The sequence below is a fragment of the Triturus cristatus genome, chromosome 4_1 (genome assembly GCF_964204655.1).
Source record: "Triturus cristatus chromosome 4_1, aTriCri1.1, whole genome shotgun sequence".
NCBI classification, from domain to species: domain Eukaryota; kingdom Metazoa; phylum Chordata; class Amphibia; order Caudata; family Salamandridae; genus Triturus; species Triturus cristatus.
In genome coordinates this window covers 304,132,117-304,154,755 of record NC_140585.1, presented here as the reverse complement: position 1 = coordinate 304,154,755, position 22,639 = coordinate 304,132,117, and the positions used below count along the sequence as shown (strand labels likewise).

Sequence of the window (22,639 nt, the reverse complement as noted above, 5' to 3'; positions counted from 1 at the left end):
CAGGTGTATAAAAGATTTCTTTTGAAGACCAATAAATGTATTGGTGAGAAACCAGAATCTCATGACAAATAGCCACCTATGTGCTAACAATGTTGAGGTGAAGGCATCTGTAAAATAATAAACAGCTTCTGTTGACTAAAATTAAAAAACAAACAAAATACAACTTCGCTGGAAGGGAAGTAAGAAAACTCAAACAAGTTATAGTCATGAAAAGACACAGTGCCTTTTTATTACTTTAACTTGTCCGAGTTTTTTTTTTTACTTCCCTTTTAGTGAGATTGTTGAAAGTTGTGAAAAAGAACCCTATCGAGTTGAACAAAAACTAGCCAAAAAAAATGTTGGACCCTGAAGGGCAAAATGCTCTCTGAAAGGAAAAAGCTACTCACCAGGGAGGCTCTGACAAAAAAAGCCCCATAAAATGTTAGTAAACATCTAAGCATCATCTTGCAACAGCAATTACTTAATGGAATTTATAACAGTAACCACCCTCCTGCTGGGCTAATGCTTGTTTCTTCCAAGCCCCTGTGATTTGTTAGTATGTTGGAGAGATCTGTAATTTTCCCTCCACAGTTACCCCACAGGGCAAGCCAGTTAAGGGAGATGTAGCCTAACGACCAGAGCTGCCAACTTTGGAACTAAAAAACCATCTTCGTGACCCAGCTTCGGCTCAACATCCTGTGATTCTGGGCCAAGCACTTTATCAACATATGCCAAAAAAGAAACAATCTGGTCTTATGTAATGTAATCTGGTGATAATGTAAAGCGCTCCAATGTCCTTAAGCTGAGTTTGCGCTATATAAAACTTTAAAAAACCCAAAATTAAGCCTGGTTTAATCCAGGGCGGTGTGTGCCCTTTCATTGCTGCCTTCACATGGCCAATCAGCATACGTTTTGTCTGCCATCAGTGATGGGTAAGGTCTTTCGTCACATATAATTTTTAGGATTGTGTAATGAAACAATGCACGCGTCAACAACGCAGGTCTGACCCACGCGGTCTTAACCACGACCGTGTCTTCACCACTCATGCCTTTTCCACATATGCCCTTACCACGTAATTTCATGGTAAAGACATGATTGGTAAAGGGACATGTGTGGTAAAGACCCTCTGCCCTGAGCCCTAATATTTGGCCCCTCTTGCAGTCTGTTCTACCCGTCCCTGCCCTATAACTACCCGACCCCCTATCCTGATTCCTAAAACCCGACCCCTGAGCCCTAAAACCAGCCCCATCCCCCTAAAACCTGCCCCAGCCCAACTACCCCCTCGACCTGAAAACTGCCCTTTTCATGTCCCCTGCCATGAGCCCTAAAAGTCTGCCACCTATAAACTACTCTGACCCCAGCCTCCCTTCCTGAGCCCTAAAACCAGCCCCATCCCCTTGCATCTCCCCCTTGCTCCCTCAGCCTGAAAAATGCCCATTTTCTGTCCCCTGCCCTGAGCCCTAAAACTCCCGAACCCCCAGCACTGATACAAGGCAAAACAATTTGCAAGATTTCTCAAATGGGCAGAAACAGACAGCAAACGTACCAACATAAAAATTGACTATACCTGGGGCAGTAATGCCCGCAGTTCGATGTACTGGATATTGTCCTCATAAAGCTCCTTTAAACCTTCGTAAAAGTACTCCTTGAAGACCGGGGCGTAGGTGACGAGGCTGACTATAGCAGTGAAGGCACCCTCAAACCTTCTCCAGATGAAGCTCTGGGTTGGATAGGCCTCCTCGGGATTCTCAGTCACCAGGGTCATGTTCCTCACCAAACTGAGGAAAAACAACAGGATGAGAGCAGTCAGGAGGAGAAGAAGATTGACTGTACATAGACAAACAGCAACAAAAATGTATAAAAGTACTTCATCAGAAATACTGAAATAGATTAGGAAAGGTTCAGGTTTCCGCTCTATCCATATTTTGGTCTGCTCTATGGAACACAAGCAATTCTTTACCTCCAGCTTTAGCCTTCCTTTGTCATACTACTGTGCTCTGTGCCACTCATGTGGTTGTTTTTTTATCCATAATATTACTACCCTGACATAAGAGGCTATCAATTTGGAATGCACAGGAGGACTGCAGGGCAACTCTGGAAGTGAGTTTCTGCGGTGCTGACATCCCTTTATGGTAGCTCAATCTCGATGAGGTTAGAGTCCCACTGGACTTAAACAGGCCTAGGCTTCTGCAAGGGGTCCGGTACCCCAGGTATGAGTCCTGTGTCCTCTCACTCGATGAGGGAACAAATATGACCTTCAGGAGCACAGGTACCTTTTTCTGAGGGGGGCTTGTGCTGACAGGGTAGTAGCAACTTGGTGAATCAGTCTTGGCTTCTTCGGTGCCTATGGACTGCACGAGAGAAGCTCCATTGCTCCAATGGAAATTACTGGCAATTTGCAAAGGGCTGGGAGTCTACTGGGCTTATTGGTAGTTGCTCAGCTGCAGTATAAGTAACTCAGTCACAACTGTTGAGACTGATGCAGGCAAGCAGAATTTCGTGCAAAAAGTCCACAGCGGTCTTCAGTTCTGGTTGTACTCTTCTTGATCTGTCTAATCTGAATTCCTGGCATCAAGGGTGTCTCCTATTTAGGGGCGTTAAGGGGAGTGACAGGTAGTAGCCAATGGGCTACATACCTCTAGGGTGCCTACACCCTCAATATGACCACTTCCTGTGGGAAGTGGGCATAAACCTGACCCGGTGAGCCTAATGCCACCAAAACCAAGATAGTGAAATTTTAGGTTTTGTGTTTACATCAGGCAGCCCTCCTTAGGCCTCCTGATTAGCTAATTTTCCCGCCTATTCAGGTGCGAAATTGGCCCGGAGCAGGGGGTTGTATTTCCCCTGTCTGGGGGAAGCCTTGGGTTGCATATCTAAGGCAGCAGAGGCCTTTGAAGCCTCCTGCCTTGCTATGCTGATCACTTAGCCATCCTGTTTAGAGGCGTGGCAACCCCTCCATCCGGAGCAGGCATTGTTTATGATCTCACAGAACGCAGGCTCTCACCTGCAGTGGAACAGAAACCTGTCTGTGGTGGCAGGCTGCTCTACACCAATCCGCCAGTACACTAGTAGTCAGTAGGTTTTCAGGGGCACCTCTAAGGTGTCCTCTGGGTGAATGTATTAATAAATCCATTACTGGAATCAGTGTGGACTTATTAATACAAAATGTTTGAAACAAAACATCTCTATTTTCAGTGAAGCCATCATATAGCTGGGGAACTCGTAAATACCAGTGTCCAGCACATGTTCTCAAAATGGCTTCCCTGTTCACTTGTAATATCTAATAATCGACTTAGACATCAAAGGGGCATATCTGCTTATGCAGATTTGTCCAAACATGTAGTATAGTGCACCCTGCCTTAGGGCTGTAAAGCCTGCTGTAGGAGTGACTTACCTATACTGCATGCAGTGTCTGCAGAGATGGCACATAGGGGGTGGGCCATGTTTGTCTTCACTTTTCTCTGCACCACGGCACACAACCTGCAATGTCAGTTTGTATGATGGTGCTGAGGGGTCCCTTAGGGAAGCACAATACATGCTGCAGCCCTTAGGAACCCTCTTTAGCCTCCTTGCTCTAGATACCAGGGGTACAATTTTCTAGGGACTTACAGGGGGTGCTAAAGGTATTGCGAATTGGGGGAACAATTTTACAGTTTTAGGGAAAGAGATCTGGCATTGGGGACCTGGACAGCAGGAACATAGTGTACTTCTGTCAAAATTGCATCAGATATCAGGCAAAAAGTGGGGGTGACCATGTCAAAAATGTGCACTCTCCTACACAGCCTTATTGTGGAAAGATGATATAGAAGTGTGGGTAGTGTGAAGGCAAATGGAGAATGAGATAAGGGATTTCAGGGCCCAAACATTATGAAGTAACCCAGATATAGGATCATATTCAATGCCACAATCTAACAGGCAGTTCCTTGTGTGATAAAGATTGGCAAGAAAGCCTATGTGTTCATGGGAGTACGGGAATGGTCATCAATAGAAGTGGGCTGGTAACATACTTAGCATGATTCAGGGAAATACAAGTGCCACATATGTAGTCCGGTCACATCACGCATGAAGCACGATCAGTGAAAAATCTACTTATTATAGTCAGAGATATGGCTTTCTAAAGGAGACAGGCAAACATGATTTATTCCACAGTAAATACTGACAACCTTTTGACAAGTTTAATTTGATTTTGGACTTTCTGTAAAATGTACTTTGATAGTTCCTCCTCTGTCCAAGTCTTGCAGTATTAAGCCAGTTTACCTTTTTTTAGGCCTATTGATCCCAATATCTCAATTGTCTTTAATCGCTCTGCTCTATAACAGGCCATCTCCTTTCTTATTCAGAGCCAGTTCCACATTGGAAACATCATTCCAGGTGCCACTGGCGGAGAGGGAGGGTGTTAGTGAGGGGGGGTTAAGTCCAGGTCATTGAAGGCATTTGATATGAGCCAATGTTTTGGGGCGACAAAATGCTACTCTGAAGCAGGAGTTAAACATCCTTCCACCAATTGCGTTCTCAGTAACAATGTAGAGAGGTTAGCAAAATGTACAACTGTGATGTCATCAGCAAAAACAGACCCAAAAAACTGGACCTTCATTTACTGCAAACTCACTGACTGCTGAATGCTCAAGATTTATATATTCAAATTATAAAAGGGCCTGGTAAGGGGGTCATATGATAGCACTTTTAAGCATTTAGTAAATAAATATTGATTTGAATAAGACACTGAGGTGTGGTAGGCTTTATTTAACCCTCAAGTTAAGACAGCATAAGGTCGTACCGAAAGCTCCATGTTCCACAAAGATACTATTGTATGAAAACTACAGATAAGACAAATAAAATAGTTAGCTATGGTATTCTGTGTCCTGCAACAGTCTAATACCCCATTCCTAAGACAAATTGGGCAGAAACAGTCTCACAGATAGAACCAGAAGTAAAGAAGTATACCAGGAATCTCATAAACCCAACTCACATTAGAGAATGATTACTGTGCCCATATGGGCTCCTCGGAGGACTAATACAAACCAGTAGCCTCATTTTCTCCCCAGAGATAATTTAATATCAAAGCTACCACTTTCCAGAGAAATGTCCCCTTATTAACCCACCTGTTATCGAAAATCTTTACGTCAATCAGCTTCTTCCGGTAGCTCTCAAGCAACACCCAGTCCGCACAGTTTGGTGGTGGTGGGCCCACTGAGTGCGGATTGGAAAACTTGAACTGGACGGTACCTGCATTGCTGAAGCAAATGTAACAATTGGGCAAGTATGATGCCTTTTTCACCAGCCACTCAACGTTTAGAATGGCAAAATCATGCAAGTGCAAAGCTGCTCCTACAAGTGAAAGGAAAAGGCAGACATGGAATGAGAACATGGCTCCGACTTAAAGTCTGAGCTTGCAAGAAGTGAATCTTAAATCTGCAATGCTATAATATTTGTATTGCTTAAGCTTAATACATTTTAACATGCAACACCAAATAATTGCTTCTGGTCCATATTAGAAATGCATAGGTAGTGTGTGCTAATCCATAAAAACAGGTCTTTGTGGCTTTGACCAGAAACTGATGACAAGAGTGGTCCACCTACTATCATTACAAAACCTTTCTCACTTTCCCCCAGTCCTCCATTTTTTTGTTTTTGTTTGATCTGTTTATTGGGTTTTATAATTTCAATGTACATATATCAATTGCATATGAATCATTTGGAACCAGCATACCTTTACAACAATCCAGTCATTTTTCACTTAATGATGAACTAACATAATTTCAGGCCTTGTACCATAAATCATTACTACTCATTTACATTCTGTTCGATAACTGAAGTCAACCCAGTCGTTCGTTCAGGGTTATTGATCAAACTTTTTGTAGATAACCATTAAATGATGAACAATAATCCAATAAAAAGAAAATAAGAACAATAAAAACAGAAAAAAAATAGGAAGAAGAGGGGTGAGGGAGGGCAGGAGCTGCACAATAATATGATATACATTTCAGAGCTAACATAAGGACGTCAACTTAACAGATCTCAATTTGTGTATGTGAATCATGGAGTGTTACACAGTGAGCCAGTTGTCGGTGATTATTCACAAATATTTCTTAGCATACCAGACCAGAGAGCAGGCACACAACAGTAAATGCACATTGCAAATTTACATAACAACAGGAATGTCTAAGGGGTCCTCTGGAGCTGTATCCACTCGAAGCGCCGTCAAAACGCGCCCCAAGCGGATAATATAGGGTATTTGCGCAGTCCAAGCGTATTTGTCTTTAACAGAGACACAGCTTCGACTTTGGCCCAGTTTAGCATTGATTGTGTCCAAGCTTTAAGTGGTGGAGGGTCTACAGCTTTCCATAATTGTGTGACAAGCCTCTTGGCTACCGCCAGACCCATTCCCCCAGCCCTCCATATGGATTTTTGTAGCCTTCCAGAATATCTGCATTGTCCACTTGAAAGGTGTGTAGGTTTTAGAGATCAGTCTTCTGATGGACTCTAAGCACAAGAACCCTCACTGAGTATCTCTGCATGGTTATGCAAGTACACCAACCTCTCACTCAGCAAAGCTCTGTGCATGTTTGCCAGAGAATGAGCACCCCCCCTAGACTGAAATATGAAGGACTGCAACGGTAACAGAATATTAACATGGGATTTATGGCAAAATGATGAAACAGAATAATGAATACAAAAAGATGATAGTAATAATTTGTTTTATTTTACATTATGTTTTCAATAAGGACCAATCCTTAATGGAGAAAACTTTTACAGTTCCACTTACCTTGACCTTTACCCAAAGGCTATTCTTAATGCTCAACTGAACTGTTAGCCTTACTCTAGCCCTATCCCTATTTCTAACCCCAACATAATCCTATTTCTAACCCATACCTGAATACCAATTTAAATTCTTATCCTTTTTAGGGCCCGCCTGCAGATAGGTTTTAGCTGTCAGTAGTCGAAAAGACGTATTGTGGACAACCCAAAACTTACAGCCATATGCAAATTAGTCTAGACCCTGCTCAAACAGGGACAGTCCACCCAAGCTGCCAGGCTAGATCCTCCTTGAACTAGAAAACAAGCAACCCAAGACCGGTTTCGTCCTGATTAGGGCTCGTCAGTAAGGTATAGCATCATGGAATCATGATTTATATGCATGCATATAACTCAGAGTGCTCTTTTTCATATTTTGATTTTACTAATACGCACATCTGCGAAAGCATTATTCTTTTGCAGACATTTGCAAAAGAGCTAGCAAAGCCGACAGATGAAAAAAGAACGATCCATTTTGGCTTTGTCAATGCTTGTTAATTCATGTGACACAGTAATTTGGAAAATATAAAAAACATGTATTGCATTAATGGTCATTAGCTTTTCCTTCATTATTACATACCAGAAACTTAATTTCACAATTCATTTTGAATTTGTCATTACTGTTCTTTATCATAGTTTATTTTTGCACTTTTTCTTTGAACAATGGATGAAACATTAAGGGCCCGATTACGATGTTGGGCGGACCGCCACTGACAGGTCACCAGTGGCGGTTTGCCCAACATCCATAGCAGCAGTTCAACCACTAGATTACAATACTGGCGGTTGGAGCCCAGCGGGCGGGGGCATAAATCTCCCTCAGAGGGTTTGAAAATTTTGCATTAATGGCCTGCTGTGTATATACCTAATTACCTCCACTATCCCGCACCTCCCGGATAGGCTGAATGTGATTCTCTGATCTAGGCGCCCTGACTTGTCTCCCTCTAAGTACCAATGCTTCTGGCCAGTACTCCTGACATATTTGTTGTAGGAGAGTAGGATCTGCACTTATGTTGCCCCGACTTTTTTTCTGATGTTAACACTGGTTACTGGCTATAGTCTGGCTGGGTCCATGCTAATCAGGGCCCCATTCTCTCTGTTCTCTCTAAACAACTTGGATTGCATACTAGATGCATTCGTGATTGGATACTGTGGTACCTTATGAGCCTCTAGTATATGGTACCCTAGGTACCAAGGGCATAGGTACTTCACAGGCCTACCAGGGGCTGAAGCATGTATTATGCAACCCCTGGGTAGCAGACTAAATCTGACACCACAGGCCTGCTACTGCAGCCTGGGTGAGGTAGTGTTAGCACTCCTCACTGAGGTATAGGTTCCTATATCTCACCTTACACACACATATAAACCTATCAGTCACCCCTAAAGCAGGCCCTATCAATCCTGAGGGCAGGGTGCTTGGTTAACAATGTGAGGGGGTGCCTCTCCATGAGCAGGGCTCCTCTGCAGCTGGCTGTTTGTGGATGCGGTTAAACCATATACTCTTAAGTGCATTATAACCTACCGGTAAATGCTAACTTTGGAATGACTGCATCAAAACATGTTGTGTTTGGTGTCAAACAACTTAGAATCATACCCCCACACCAGTAACTGGTGTGGGAGTATGATCCCACCCTTCTAGAGGGGACTACATGTACCCACTGTGGAAACATGGTAGAAATCTGAAAGAGCCCTGGCATCACAAAATGGATGCCACCAGCACAGACACTGGGCTGCCCTCCTGCTGCTGGCTGAAACTCGCAGCAGTAGAGGAGGCCCAGCAATAGGCATCCTGTCACAGGGAGGTGTCACCACCTTCCAGACAGGATTTAGTGTATCGGGGCTGGGCGGGTGCACTCCTAGAGTGCTTTGAATTCCTGCACTGGGGGAGCAGTAGGCTCCTCTGTGCATATGCCAGCTCAAACCGGTTCAGGGGCTACCTGCCCCTGCTCTGGCGCGAAACTGGACAAAGGGAAGTGGGTGTAACCACCCACTCCCCTGACCCTCCCAGAGGAGTGGTCATAGAGCTAGTCCCTCCCCTACCTTCAGTATAAGATAGGGAAACCTTGCCATTGCAAATCAGATATCCCTGGACGACGCTCTACAAGAAGAATCCTGGCCCTTCAACGTTCCACTACCTTTGGAAGACAGAAGAATCTCCCTTGGAGTCAAGGAGTGACTTCACTGCTTGGCAGGCACCAGAAACTCTAATCAATGGTCACAAACTTTCCCGCTCCGGCCGGAGTCCAAAGTTCCTGCAGTCCCGGAAGTGGATTTCCTGACTTCTCGACGGTCATTGTGAGTCCCCAGCAGAGCTGAGGCGAGTGGACCCCACGAGTGACGAGGAACAGCAATATCCGGGTACCATGCACTATTGTCGAGTGCAACCCTTCACGACGTTCTATGAACTTGTGCTTTGAACCATTTGTGGCCTAAGCCTCCAGCAGGTTGTGCACCGAAAATCAGAGGCCTTCCCCATCCCGAGTGACCGTAGGCTCCTGTAAAGCATTTCCTCACGAGGCGTCTTTGCGATCCCTTGCCCGTTGGCTTGTGGGTCCCCTGAAGACTTTCTTATCAAACCAGAGGGCTCCCCTGATTGCTCCAGGTCTGCCCTCACTCACCTTCGCTTGGTGAGTCCCACAGACCTTGCTGGTCTGCACCATTGACTTTATCCACTTTTCACAAGACTTGCTGTTGCCAAGGCTTGTTGGCTCCAATCCGGTTGCCGACACCTCAGTCAGCTGCAGACTTGGTGGAAAACTCCGAATCCAGCTGCTGGTCATAGTCGATCCCTCCTGGACCTCGTGGGCGAAGAATCAAAACACCCTTGATCACCTGAAATCACCCGACATCTGTGGGCCTCCATCTTCTGGGCCCCAGGTCACTGGCAAGTGACTGTGAACACTGTCCCTTCTGCTTTCAGGTCATCTGCATCCTGAATCCAGCCTTGTATTCCACCGGACACTTCTTCAGTCTTCGCAAGCAGCAAATCTTCTTTGGCTTCCATAGAAAACAGCGACGCGACCCGACACCAAAAGACACCTATGCACCCGGCTTCCCTGGGTGAGGTAACTCATGCACTCCGGTGCCCTAGTGTGTGTTGGCCCTCGAATTACTTACCTTGTAAGTGGCTTGCTTGTAGACATCCTCGAAGTACCCTTAAACTTTAAAAATCCAACCGCGACTTGCTCCATTGAAATCAATAGGGAACCCGCGGCTGTGTTCTCACACTGCACGCGTCTCCGTGGGTCTCTTACTTACCTACCTTGGGTGGATTAGTGAAGCCCCAGCGATTCTACAGGCCCTAGGCTTTGTCCCCTTGCAAGTCGACTTTCCTAAACCTCTTTTTTAGTATATGGTCTGGTACACCCCTAGAGCCCCAGCCATATTTGTGCTTAACTTATTGTGAAACGTTGATATTTGAATGTGTTCCTGACTTCTAATCTCATAAAGAGATCAGTAGAGTGTGTTTAGAAATAAATACATATGTATTTGATATATATACCTGTGTGGTGTCCTTTCATTTGGTAATTCAAGAGATTATAGGGTAAAACAAGCTGCTTTACATTCCTCTGAGACTTAGCCTGAAGGCTGCTCTCCACAGCTACCACTAGGATAGCTTTCTTTAAAAAGGTTGTCTTAAACCTATCTACCATAAGAGTTGAATTGGACTGGTGCAAGGTGGCCACTATAACTAGTGACCAGCATATGCCAGGCCAACTTCTCACATTTGTCCAGTCTGTCCCATAATTCCCCAACCCTTTACCTTTGAATGTTCCAGTCCTTTACAAATGTCTGATCTGTGGGAAGTGTCTTTTCCAATGTCAATAATTCACGCTCCTGCCTGCCAACAAATACTCAGCAGCCCTTCCTTACTGTCCACCGCTTCAACCTCTGCCCCCATCACTCCTGCCACCAACACATCCGGGGTACTTCTAGACAGACTTGAGAAACTTAAAAAGAAACAATTCAGACCAACCTCCATGCGCGCACACATTATTCCACTTGTCCTTCAAATCCGTAACACCCCTGTAATTTTTACCCAAGATCCCAAATTCAGCACAGGATTCAGCCACCTGGCCACAACCTGCTCACACCATTGGAAGGTGTTAGACATCGAAACAGCCATTGAACACAGTCGCAGGGAACTGGAAGAAATTGCAGAACTTGAGAAACTCATCCTTGAGGACAGCACATTATTGAATGCAAAAAACCTCTTAGAAACAATCAATACCACTATTGCCACTTTCAACTACTTTGAACTCAACAATAAATCAACAAAATACAAAAAGATATTAAAAACTACGAGAAAGAGAAGACATATTCCTACCTACTTGACGATTTCTACAACACTTTGTACCAACCACCCAGAACTCGTAACTGGGGCAGGTTCCGAAACAACCAGATGATCACCTTCTCAGATTCCTCCAACACCTCTGTAGAAGACTGGCGAAGGCAGCAGTTAAAACAGGAATCCAAATAGACTGCCACCACTTCGACCACCCCATTTTTTAGACGGGAACCTCGGACGTGGAAGAAGCAGAACTCGAACCAACTACCAGTACCAATACTCCGGCAAACGCCAAACCCAAAGAAAGTTCTACTAATAGGTCCCTCAACAATTAACAGTTTTCCGAGATCATGGAACCAACTGAGCCTACAACAACGTCTATCTCCACAAGACTCACCAATCCGGACCAGCAACTGATTCCCATATTCAACTTTTCCAAACACTCCTTGTCCTCACAGGAAACTTCCCTCTTGAGCAAAGGCTTGATTTTTGTTCCCACTGAGAAGAGCAACTTTTTTGACCTCCAAGAAAATCTCCTCCACCGGAGAAGCAAGATGGCGGCCGCTTAGGTGGCCGAGCGCAACACTAGCGGGCTATGCTGGGTCAAAACTTGTAATTTAGGCCCCCATTGGATTTATTATTACTCCCCAATGCTGGTTATACGGGCTTCCACCAAGAGAACCTGGGCGTTCTTGCTAAAGTTTAGCTCCCGGTCAATCAAACGCCTTGTGCAGAGATACCTGCTTCAGCTGCTTCTCGGAGGTGGAATGGCCCTGAAGATCGCGAGTTCATCTGGCCCCAAGGTAGCGGCAGCGTCGGCTCGAGGACCACGGGGAGAACCGCCGGCATGTCCGGATGTCTCGGAAAGATCGTTTGACGGAATGCGTCAGCCCAGCGCGTCGGACCCGCCGAGGAGAGGGAGAGGCGGGGCTACTGGAAAGAAACGTCCAGCTGGCCCCTCCTTAGCTGATCTGCTGATGCGGGGAAAGGAGCCACGAGCGGAGACTGAGACAGCGACAGCGGTTGCAGCAAAGGCTAAAACGGAGAAAACTGGTGCAAGGCAGAAGCGGAATAAGGAGGTGAGCCCAGCAAGGGTCTCTGGAACTTTCAGAAGTACCCTAGTGATCCCGAGTACAAAGATCATGGGGGGCGATGGAGAGACTCTAGGAGGTGAGTCTGAAGGCGAGGGTCCCCGTCTTAACATTGATGCTGGTGGCGAGAGGGACCCCCCAGTATTGATATCTGGGGGGGGTTAGTTTAGATACATTAAGCTCGGCGACTCTCCCCTCGGCCTCCCTCCCCCAAGATACTTCAGATGCAATGGCTATTGCTAGGAACCAAGAAATGAAAGTAAACGGCAAAGATATGCAGGGCGAAGCTCCCATATCCAAAGGAGTTGAGGATGGTGGAGAGGGATCTTGGTATTCTCCTTCAACATCTGAGATGAATAATTTGACTTTGGCAAAAGGTCCAGTGGTAGGGGGTAAGAATGGAACTGACACGGATAAGGAGCCCAGCTACGCCTTCTTTTCTGTTTCGAAAGGGGCAGAATGGTCAGAGGATGTGTTAAGCTCATCGCCAGGGGCCAGCAACCTAGAGTCAGATCTTGAGGATAGCGACCCAGACCCCCCGGTAACGGAAAAAAAATGAATTCAGTGTCCTGGAATACAGAGGCGGGAGAAAAAGGATTTAAGCTGGGACTATTCTTCTGCTACACCACTATCTGGTAAATCACCGACTGACGTCGGAACAATCTCCCCCACCCTGGAGGTAATACACCAGGCCATTCTTTCTCATAGAGAAGAAACACATCAAGATAGTCAGAAGGCACAGGCCGCGATGAGAAAGATGCAGGGGGTTGTCAGGAAACTCTCCAAGGCATGCACCAATATGGGCGATAGAGTGACAAACCTTGAGGAAAGAATAGTGTCAACAGAAGCAGAAGCGGCCAGTGCACTAACTCAGGCAGTGGCTCAAGGCGCCCAAATAAAGGATATCCAGTGGAAGCTGGAAGATTTCGAGAACAGACAAAGAAGGAATAATCTCAGGGTGCTGGGGATCCCCGAAGGAGAGGAGAGACAGGATACGAGGGCATATATAAATCGATCTTTTTAAATCAGCCTTTCCGGAGTTGTCAGAGTGGAGGTGGGCTGTAGAGATCCAAAGAGCACACCGAACTCCGTTCAAACCTCGTGCTCAATCTAGGGAGGGGGACAAACCAAGGGCAATTCTTGTTTTCTTTGGCAATTTCCTCCTGCGACAGGCAATCTCAGAAAAAGCTAGACCAGAAGCAAGGAGATCAGTTGGGGAGGTCTCTTTCTTTGTACGGCCGGATTTCTGTCACTCAACTGTAGAGAGACGCTGGAGGCTGAGACAGCTAATAAAGCCATTTCAGGAAAAATATATTCAGGTTTATCTTATTAATCCAGCGCAATTTAAGATAATCCATGATGGGCATACAAGATATTTTGCATCGGTAATAAAAGCCAGAGAGTACCTGGATGCTTTGGACAAATAAAGACGCAGTAAACATAGGATTTGGGATGGTTCTAAAAACTATATAAAAGATTCGGATTGCATTTTGTTTTTTTCCTGTCTTTTTATGTGTTATATGAGCCATCTGTTGTGTCTGAATTATGGGGGTGATCTAAAACTATAATTGAATGATTTAGAATGACCCAGGCCGCTAGTGCAACATACATCACATGCACAGACCAAGGTCTGAGCGCTTCAACAGGGTGGAGGGAGTTGTGGGTGGTGGGGTGGGTGACAATGGGTTGGGGTGGGGGGTCACAGGGCTGGGGGAGGTTGGTTTGGGATGGGTGGTCTCTGATGGAGGGGAGAAAAAGAAATACCTAGTATTGTATGGTGACTTTGAAACAGGCTTGATATATAAAACTGATGTTGGTTTGTATCAAATAGGGTGTGGCTACTTAGCAGAGGAAAATGGGGAGGCTTAGGATAGGTACGGTGAATATTAGCGGTCTGAATGATTGGAGGAAAAGGCAACGGCTAGGACAGTTTGTATGGTCAAATTATCTAGACTTAGTATGTATACAGGAAACCCATGTGCCTTGGGCTAAAAGATATTTATTAAATATCAGAGGATTTGATTTGCTGGCTTGCTCCACCCAGACATCTAACATTAGAGGGGTTGCAATTCTGGCTAAATCATCTTTGGGAGGGGCCAAACGACAATTGTCAGATGCCCTTGGAAGATGGGCATTAGTAGAACTGGATCTGGGATACACAATATGTACAATATATGGCTCGAACCAGGACGATTCCGAACTATTTGAACAGTTGGAGATAGAACTAATTAACTGGACAATACCCTTGATAGTATGCGGGGATTTTAATATCTCGGTTGATTTTGGTAAAAATAGTATCTATTCAGGCTGCAAACCCAAGGTATATCGCGCATTAAAAGCACTAAGGGATTCACACGAGCTGATAGATGTTTGGGGAAGTAAGAAACCAAATGAACCTGGGTTTACATATTTTTCCTATCCGTATAGTAAGTATACCAAATTAGATTATTTTTTGATTACCAGATCTGAAATTAAGAATGCCACAATTGAGAAGCTTCCAAAAACTTTGTCGGACCATAGTCCATTAATTCTGGAGCATCCAGCAGATTTCTCGAATAAGAAACAAACAAGATGGACATTTGAAAGGAAGCTATTAGTTAATCCCAATTTTGTGGAATATATAAGGAAGTGGACCCAGGAATATTTTAATATGAATCGTTATATTGCATTCCGAAACACTGTCTGGGATGCATTTAAGGCAGCTCTAAGAGGTGAAACAATAAGTTTTTTTCGGCTAGAGGGAAGAAAGTAGAGGGGGTAAATAATAAGAGATTAATGGGTCAGCTAGCAGAGGAGCAACATATGATATATATTAGTCAGGGAAAAGAGGTCTCGGGGATCCAGCAGAAGATTATATGTATTAAAGCAGAGATACATAAAGGGACAACACAAAAATCTGCTGATGAATATCAGACGCAGAGGGGTAAGCTCTATGAGACAGGAGAACAGGCAGGAAAATTGTTAGCCCTCCGGATCAGACAGGAAAATATCAAGAACAAAATAACTAATATAGTAGAGGGGGCAAGGGTCTATACAGAACCAGAAGATATATTAAATGTTTTTAAACGTTTCTATCAATATCTATATAAGGAAGGAAAGCTTCCAGACGCAGATAGTTGTGAATTTTCAGATTCATGCCCACATCTTGGTAGTCAGGATATAGAGGTATTGGAGAAAGACTTTGAAAAAGGGGAGGTTGCTGAAGCATTTCAAGATTTACTTTCTGGGAAGGCTGCTGGGCCAGATAGCATCCCGCTAGAAGTATACAAATGTATTCAGAATGAGATTATCACGATACTTCTGGACTTATTTAATGGTATAATGAGCTCTGGGGTAATCCCAAATTCATGGAAGGAAACCAATATAATAGTTTTTCATAAAAAGGGAAGCCCCCAGAGAATCCAGCATCATATCGTCCAATATCCCTTATTAATAGTGATACCAAGATATATGCAAAAGTTGTGGCCAAAAGGCTCGGAAGGATCATAGGCGGATTGGTCTCCCCGTGGCAGCATGGGTTTATCCCAGGCCGAGGGACCACAGAACATATTAGGCGGGCTATTTCACTTTTTGATGTGTAGGCTGCCACGGGGGGACGGATGGCCATGATCCTTCTCGATGCAGAAAAGGCCTTTGATCGTGTCACATGGAAGTATCTATGGGGGATATTGGAGTATAGAGGCTTTGGGCCTAAAATAATAAATTCCATTCAGGCCATGTACTCTGAACCGACGGCCAGAATCCAATTAATGGGCGCAAGTTCGGAAAGAATATTTATCTCCAGGGGGACACGTCAGGGCTGCCCCTGTTCACCAATTCTTTTCGCTTTATATATAGACCTGTTAATTCAAAGACTGATAGGCTGTGTTAATATTAGACCAATAGTTAGTAATGGATTCGAGACCAAGCTCTTGGCCTATGCCGACGATCTGGCGATAATAACCCCCGAACCAGGCCGGGCTATGAGTAGTATTAGAGAGATCGCTAGTGAATTTGGACGATGCTCTGGTTATTTGTTAAATGAAAGTAAGACCCAGATAGTTTGCACTAGTAATATCGTAATGAATGATGAAAGGTGCACTGAATCTGCAGTATATTTGGGGGTTAGAGTGAGCCCTGTTCCTGAAGCAATTATAAAAGATAACTTTGCTCCGTTACTATCAACTATTACGGTGGATCTAAAAAGAATAGATGCTCAACATTTGATTTCAATAGGGATTATATCTCTTTCGCTCCATCCCCTATATGATTGATGAAGGATTAATGAAATTAATAGAGGCAACATTCATGAACTTCATATGGCAGTATGGTCAAATAAGACGATCCATGAAATATCTTTCTCAGCCTCAGTCTAAGGGCGGACTGGCTATCCCTAACATTAGATTTTATCATTGTGCTTGTCTAATTAGCCAAATGGCAATACTATTTGAGCCGGCCAAAAATCAGACAAATAACGCATATGGCATCCATGTTTTGCCATCTATATTTGAACTAATGCTGGGTAGGGAAGCCATAGGACTTCTGTTGCGGAGAACGGATAGAAGATATTTTAAAAAATCACGATACAAATTAATGGATAGTGCCTGTAAGGTTTGGAAGCTGCTTCAAAGAACAATTGGAGTCCCTAAAATAAACTATTATACTCAATTCAGTTATGATAGATTGGGGAGAATATGGGAACAGCAAGGTGTTATAAGAATAGGGGATATCTGGGAAGGGGGGCAATTGTTAGACTTCGGTACTATCCAACAGAAATTCGGTATACAAGATAATCAAAGTTTTAAATATATACAAATACGTAATACTTTGATGAGTATCAGACCCCGGATCAGACCAGGTGGTAGAATTAATATGTTTGACTATTTATTAGGCGGGGTGACAAAAATAAAAATGGTATATAATACCCTTTTATTAAGTTTACAAGATGATATTGAAAAGGTTGAAGCTTCCTGGATGTTGAAACTAGGCGATCCAGATGTCGATGTAGATAAAGCATTGCATATGGCAGGGAATATTTTTCGCTCCACAAATTTAAAGTCACAACACTATAAAACTGTATTTAACTTATATTATACACCGGCCAAATTATTTGAGTGGAATAAGAGAGACGATGATAAATGCCCAAGGTGTCTGGAGGGGCCTGCTAATCTGATACATATGTTTTATCAATGCAATAAACTGAGCATAATTCGTGAAGAGATTGAAAAGTTTTGGGAGGGGCTGCTAGGTAGAAAGATCAACCTATCCCCAACCCTAATGATAACAGGTATTGACAGCAACTTGGGGCTGAAGATGGAGGAGGAAGCTTTTGTGTTTTTATGTTTGGCTGTGTTGCGTATAATGCTAGCGGGAAGTTGGAAAGACGCCCTGGCCCCCACGTTTCAGCTGTGGTTATCTAGACTTCTGGGGATACATAATATAGAATCTGCTTTGTATAGTCGGAAAGGAAGGAAGTTGAGGGAGTTGGGGTTGGAAGTATGGGCTCCCCTTGAGCTGTGGAGGGATTCACAGCGGTAAGGCAGAGCTGTATTCAGATTGTACTCAGATTTCTTAAATATTTCTAATATTTATTAATTAATTGCCTTCTTAATGTATGTATTTTTGTATTATATATATAATTGGATTAAGTAACACCCGACTTTGTACTCTGTATTATCTATGACCAATAATGTAAAAGCCTAGTTTTGCTTCATTTTTTATCATATAATGTATTCATTGTTATCATACCAGGTATTTAATAAAAAATTCAAATCGTTCTGCGATACCTCTTCTCCGATAGACCCCCTTCAGGTCCAGTTGCCAGATCCCCCTTCCACCCACCCTCCACCTTCAACCCCACTCTACCTCCATGCCACCTGAAATACTTTCGTTTGAAAGTATAGTACTTCAAGAAGTTGCAGCCCTCAAGAATGAGTTTGAATACATTCCATACAACCTACCCCTCTCTGAGAAACAGGCATTGTTGAACCTCAAGAAAAATCCTAACTTGATAACCAAACCAGCAGATAAAGGAGGCGGGATTGTAGTCATGGAAATTGACAAATATGATCTGGAAATCAAAAGATAACTATACAATGTTAGCCATGATCACCCACTATCCAAGGACTCTCTACCAGACATTAAAATGAAAATCCAAACTGTGACCAATCGGGCAAGGACATTGAACATCATATCACAGAAAGAATTCCTCTTCTGGAAAAACCAACCCCTCGCACTCCGGTTATCTATGTTCTACCAAAAATACACAAAGATGACATCAATCCACCTGGACGCCCCATAGTCTCAGGCTGTGGTTCCATTTTGGAACCTCTTGGAAAATACATTGACGCAGCCATCAAAGACTTTTGTAACACAGGACACAAGACGGACACCTTTGTGCGCAATAGTATGGACCTCATTAATGTCATTGAGGACAAACCCTTTGACACCAACACTGAACTCATGATGGGACTTGACATTGAGTCCCTATACACCAGCATTCCCCATGATGAAGGCTTACTTGTCATCCAGAATCTTAGATACCAGACCCAAACCCACACTTATACCCACAGAATTTATCATGGACCTACTTAAAATTGCCCTTAGCAACAACTATTTCCTAAACAGAGACACGTTCTATCTCCAAATCAAGGGTGTCTCTATTGGAGCCTGTTTTGCCCCCAACTTTGCCATTTTATTTATTTTAAAAAAACTCACATTTTGATGCCCCACAACCCTTTTCTTGACCACATACACTTGTGGCACAAATACATAGACGATATCCTCCTACTATCGAGAGGCATGACGGACAACCTAGACGTCTTTTTGATTTGGCTCAATCAGTCCCAACCACACTTGAGATTCACATAGGATTGCAGACCCAACGATCTCCCATTTCTTGACCTTACCCTTCATGCTGAAGATAGCAAAATTGGCACTGCCCTCTATATTAAACCAACGGAATGCAACACCCTCCTGCACTATTCAAGTTATAATCCATGTGGCCTCCGTGACGGCCTCCCCTATAGAGAGTTCATCCGCATCAGAAGGAATTGTAGGTGGAGAAAGGATTACTTTTGTGAAGCAGCCATCTTGTCCAGCAAACTCATTCAAAGGGGCTACCCATATCGCTTTGTCTCTCAAGCACAGAAACAGTATGGTACTGCCACCATGAGATTCTACTCACCCCCAAGAACAGGCAAGAAAATAAGCAGATTCCATTTGTCACCACCTTCAGTCCCTCTAGTAACAAGGTTATCAAGATCATCAAGAGAAATTGGCAGATCCTTCTCACACATGAACCCTTCCAACAACCATCCCTGTTCTCCTACAAAAGAGGCGACAACCTATCCAATCACCTGGTACATGCCATTACATGGTCAACCAAACCTAACAACACGGACTCTATCACATCATCAAGGGGTCTTCCACCAGTCATTGGATGCTATAAATACCAACATTGATTGTGTTGTCTGTTGCCTCACAGTGAATACCAAAGAATTTGTGACCAACAACAAGACTTTTACTAACTGCCAATCCTCCAACGTGATCTACGCCATACATTGCCCATGAAATCTTGTATATATCGGCCAAACTAAACAAATGGTGAAACAACGAATAATTCAACACAAAAACCGTATCCATTGCAAGGTCATGAGTGCCCCCCCGGTTGCCCATTACATGGACAAACAACACAGTGAATTGGATATGACGTGGCAGGTTATAGACCAACCTACACTTCCGAACAGAGATGGCAATCAACAACTACTGCTCAACAGATGTGAATGTAAATGGATCACACGATGCAACTCTGTTAACCAGGGTTTGAACACTATTGACGAATGGAACAATACTATAAAGCTGTAATCTTTCGCAATACGCATTCCCTTGACTACACACACAGCCCCCTGACTCTGGGCAATAACCCCACCCTGACCTCTTGTCAGCTCCTCCTAAATCTCAGGTACGGTTAGTCATTAAGTATCATGGTTCCACATGCTCCCTTCTCTGCCCATGGATCACCATATATACTTTATATTTCCGTATAACACCACAAAGTGTTTCATTTCTCGACTATTAGTAATCACTGAAATCTATAATGCATCAATGTATATACACATCTAAGTGCCGGATTTAACACTTCTCTTCTTACTCACCACCATTATTGTCTATATCTGATATATATAAAGTGTTACAAGTTATCCAATACGCAAGAATGTATATGCACATCTTAGTGCAAGGCTTTTTTAATTTATTAGTGTTCAATTCATCCTCTATTGCGGCCTGCTTGACTCCGCTTTTCCTTCTCCTTCAGTTAGCACACCGCGACCTTTTTGACGGCCACTTGCCTTCTTGCGTGGCTCACATTCCTCACCCGGGCCCCTCACTTCCCTGCGCTCATGCAGACGCTCCCAACGCTATGACGTTACCCCCGCGACACAGGTACTTGATTGCTACGCGCTCCACACTTGCTCACCGACCTGTTCAGTAGCCGATCAGTCCCGATGGCTCCCAGAAGATTGGTGCTTCAACCTTGCCCGATTTTGAAAGAGAGAGCAGGTTTCAGTGCTCTCTCTTTCAAAATCCAAACCAAGTTTGCTATGGGAGGGCGGGAGACTCCCGCCCTCTCATAGCAAACAACAGTTTCCTGGGGGTGGGCACCCCAGGACACTGCAGGAGCTGACCCTGAGGGGTGGCGGTCCCCAGGGCCCTTGAGGGCTCCAGAAGGGGGGCCACGCAGCCCCCCTCCCTCAATTCATAAAGCACCGGGGGTGGTGGTCCCCGGGGCTTGGGGGGGCCGTTGAGCCCCCCCCACAAATTATACTGGGAGGGCCTTTCGAGCCCCTCCCAATTTATTTTGTAGCCCTGAGGGGGTGGCGGTCCCCGGGGCCTTTAAATTAATAATTTTGCCCCCGGGATTTGTCCCTCCTGGAGCATAATTATAAAAAAAGCTCAGTTTTTCTTTTTCCCCGCAGGATCCGTGCACCCTGCGCGCACTTTGCGGTTTAAAAAAAAAAAAAAATTGGGGGGGCACTGGGAGTCCTTCTGGGACCCCCTAAGCAGGTCTAGAGGGCTTGGTATTTCTACCCTGCCCCCTTTATACGTTTTGCACACTTATTCCACAGACTTCTTCAGCCTCGCTTCTACCGAGGCACAAAATGGCTGCCAACAGTTCCTGGTTTCGAATGTTGACAACCACTTGACAGCCAATTAGCATTCAGCGCATGATCGGGAGGGTGCGCTCAGGGTGCGCAGATCCAGCACAGCCACAGATATATATGTACTTTTAACTGTAATTTTCTCAGGAACTACTGAACAGATTGACACCATTTAAGCAAAAGGCACGAGTCTGAACTGAGGACTACTTCATTCCATGCAGCAGTTCGGGCTGTAGCTGCGGCTAAAAGACCTATGGGAAATTGCCTGGGGAAAACATGTTTTGGGACCCCCCTTTATTCTCAGCCCCCGTTACACGAATCATCCCGAGACACTCAGGATAGGAGGGGACCGGAGCTGGTCAAAAGTTTTGAAAATTTTGCGAAGATTCATCAATCGGCGCCAAAGTTATTGGGAATAGAATGTTGCGGAATTCCTATGTAAAATAGGTCCTAACTATAACTACCTACTGGCAACCGCCAGTAGGTAATACACACACACACACACACACACACACACACACACACACACACGCACACACACACACATGCACTCACACACACATAAACACACACACACAGCTGAGTACAGATATGTTCCTATATATTTATTGTATGCACCCAACATTAGGGGAGTCCAGGATAGGAGTGTATGATAGGAAAAAGTATATATATCACCTATTCTCTACCCAGATTGGAAGCCTATTTTCAATATTGCATACAACTCACGTATCGAGTCACATGTAGTGACCTAGATCGTGACTGTGGCGGCCATATTGTAACAAACGTGACAGAGTTCAAGATGAGGAGAGCCACTAAAACGAACAAGTACATATACACCAAAAACAATATCGGACCAAAACACAATACCAGTTAAAGAGAATATTATGTGCAAAGGTCAGGGCCATTAAAATACCTAATTCATACTATATAACTTGGAGTACTTCAAAATAAAAAATCCAAAAGCTTCGGAACAATCCTAGATGTTACGTGTAATGACCTAGATCGTGATTATGGTAGCCATATTGTAATGAACGTACAAGAGTGCAAGATAATAGGACCACTACATATACTTGGAGTACTTCAAAATAACAAATCCAAATAGCTTCTAAGCAATCCTTGATGTAACGTGTAGTGACCTAGATCGTCACTATGGCGGCCATATTGTAACAAACCTAAAAGAGTGCAAGATTATAGCCATTGAATAATCAGAACCTCACCAAAGATGACATGATAGCATCGACATAGAGTAAAAGGTCACAGCAAATAAAAATTGAATGATTCCCAATCAAGGATATAGTGAGGTCTGGAGACATGGTTAAAAACACCTCCATGTTAGAGGGACAGGACACCAT

General features: G+C 44.2%; 1 protein-coding gene across 1 annotated transcript in view; it reads right to left on the bottom strand.

Moving 5' to 3' along the window:
• Positions 1 to 22,639, bottom strand: part of LOC146854824 (adenosine deaminase 2-like) — a 551,112-nt gene that overhangs the window by 415,449 nt on the left and 113,024 nt on the right. Inside the window, exons 2-3 of the mRNA XM_085652184.1 lie at positions 5,082 to 5,307; positions 1,547 to 1,757 (exon numbers count right to left, since the gene is read on the bottom strand). Coding sequence (XP_085508310.1) covers positions 1,547 to 1,757; positions 5,082 to 5,307 — 437 coding nt within the window. The remainder of the gene's footprint in view (positions 1 to 1,546; positions 1,758 to 5,081; positions 5,308 to 22,639) is intronic.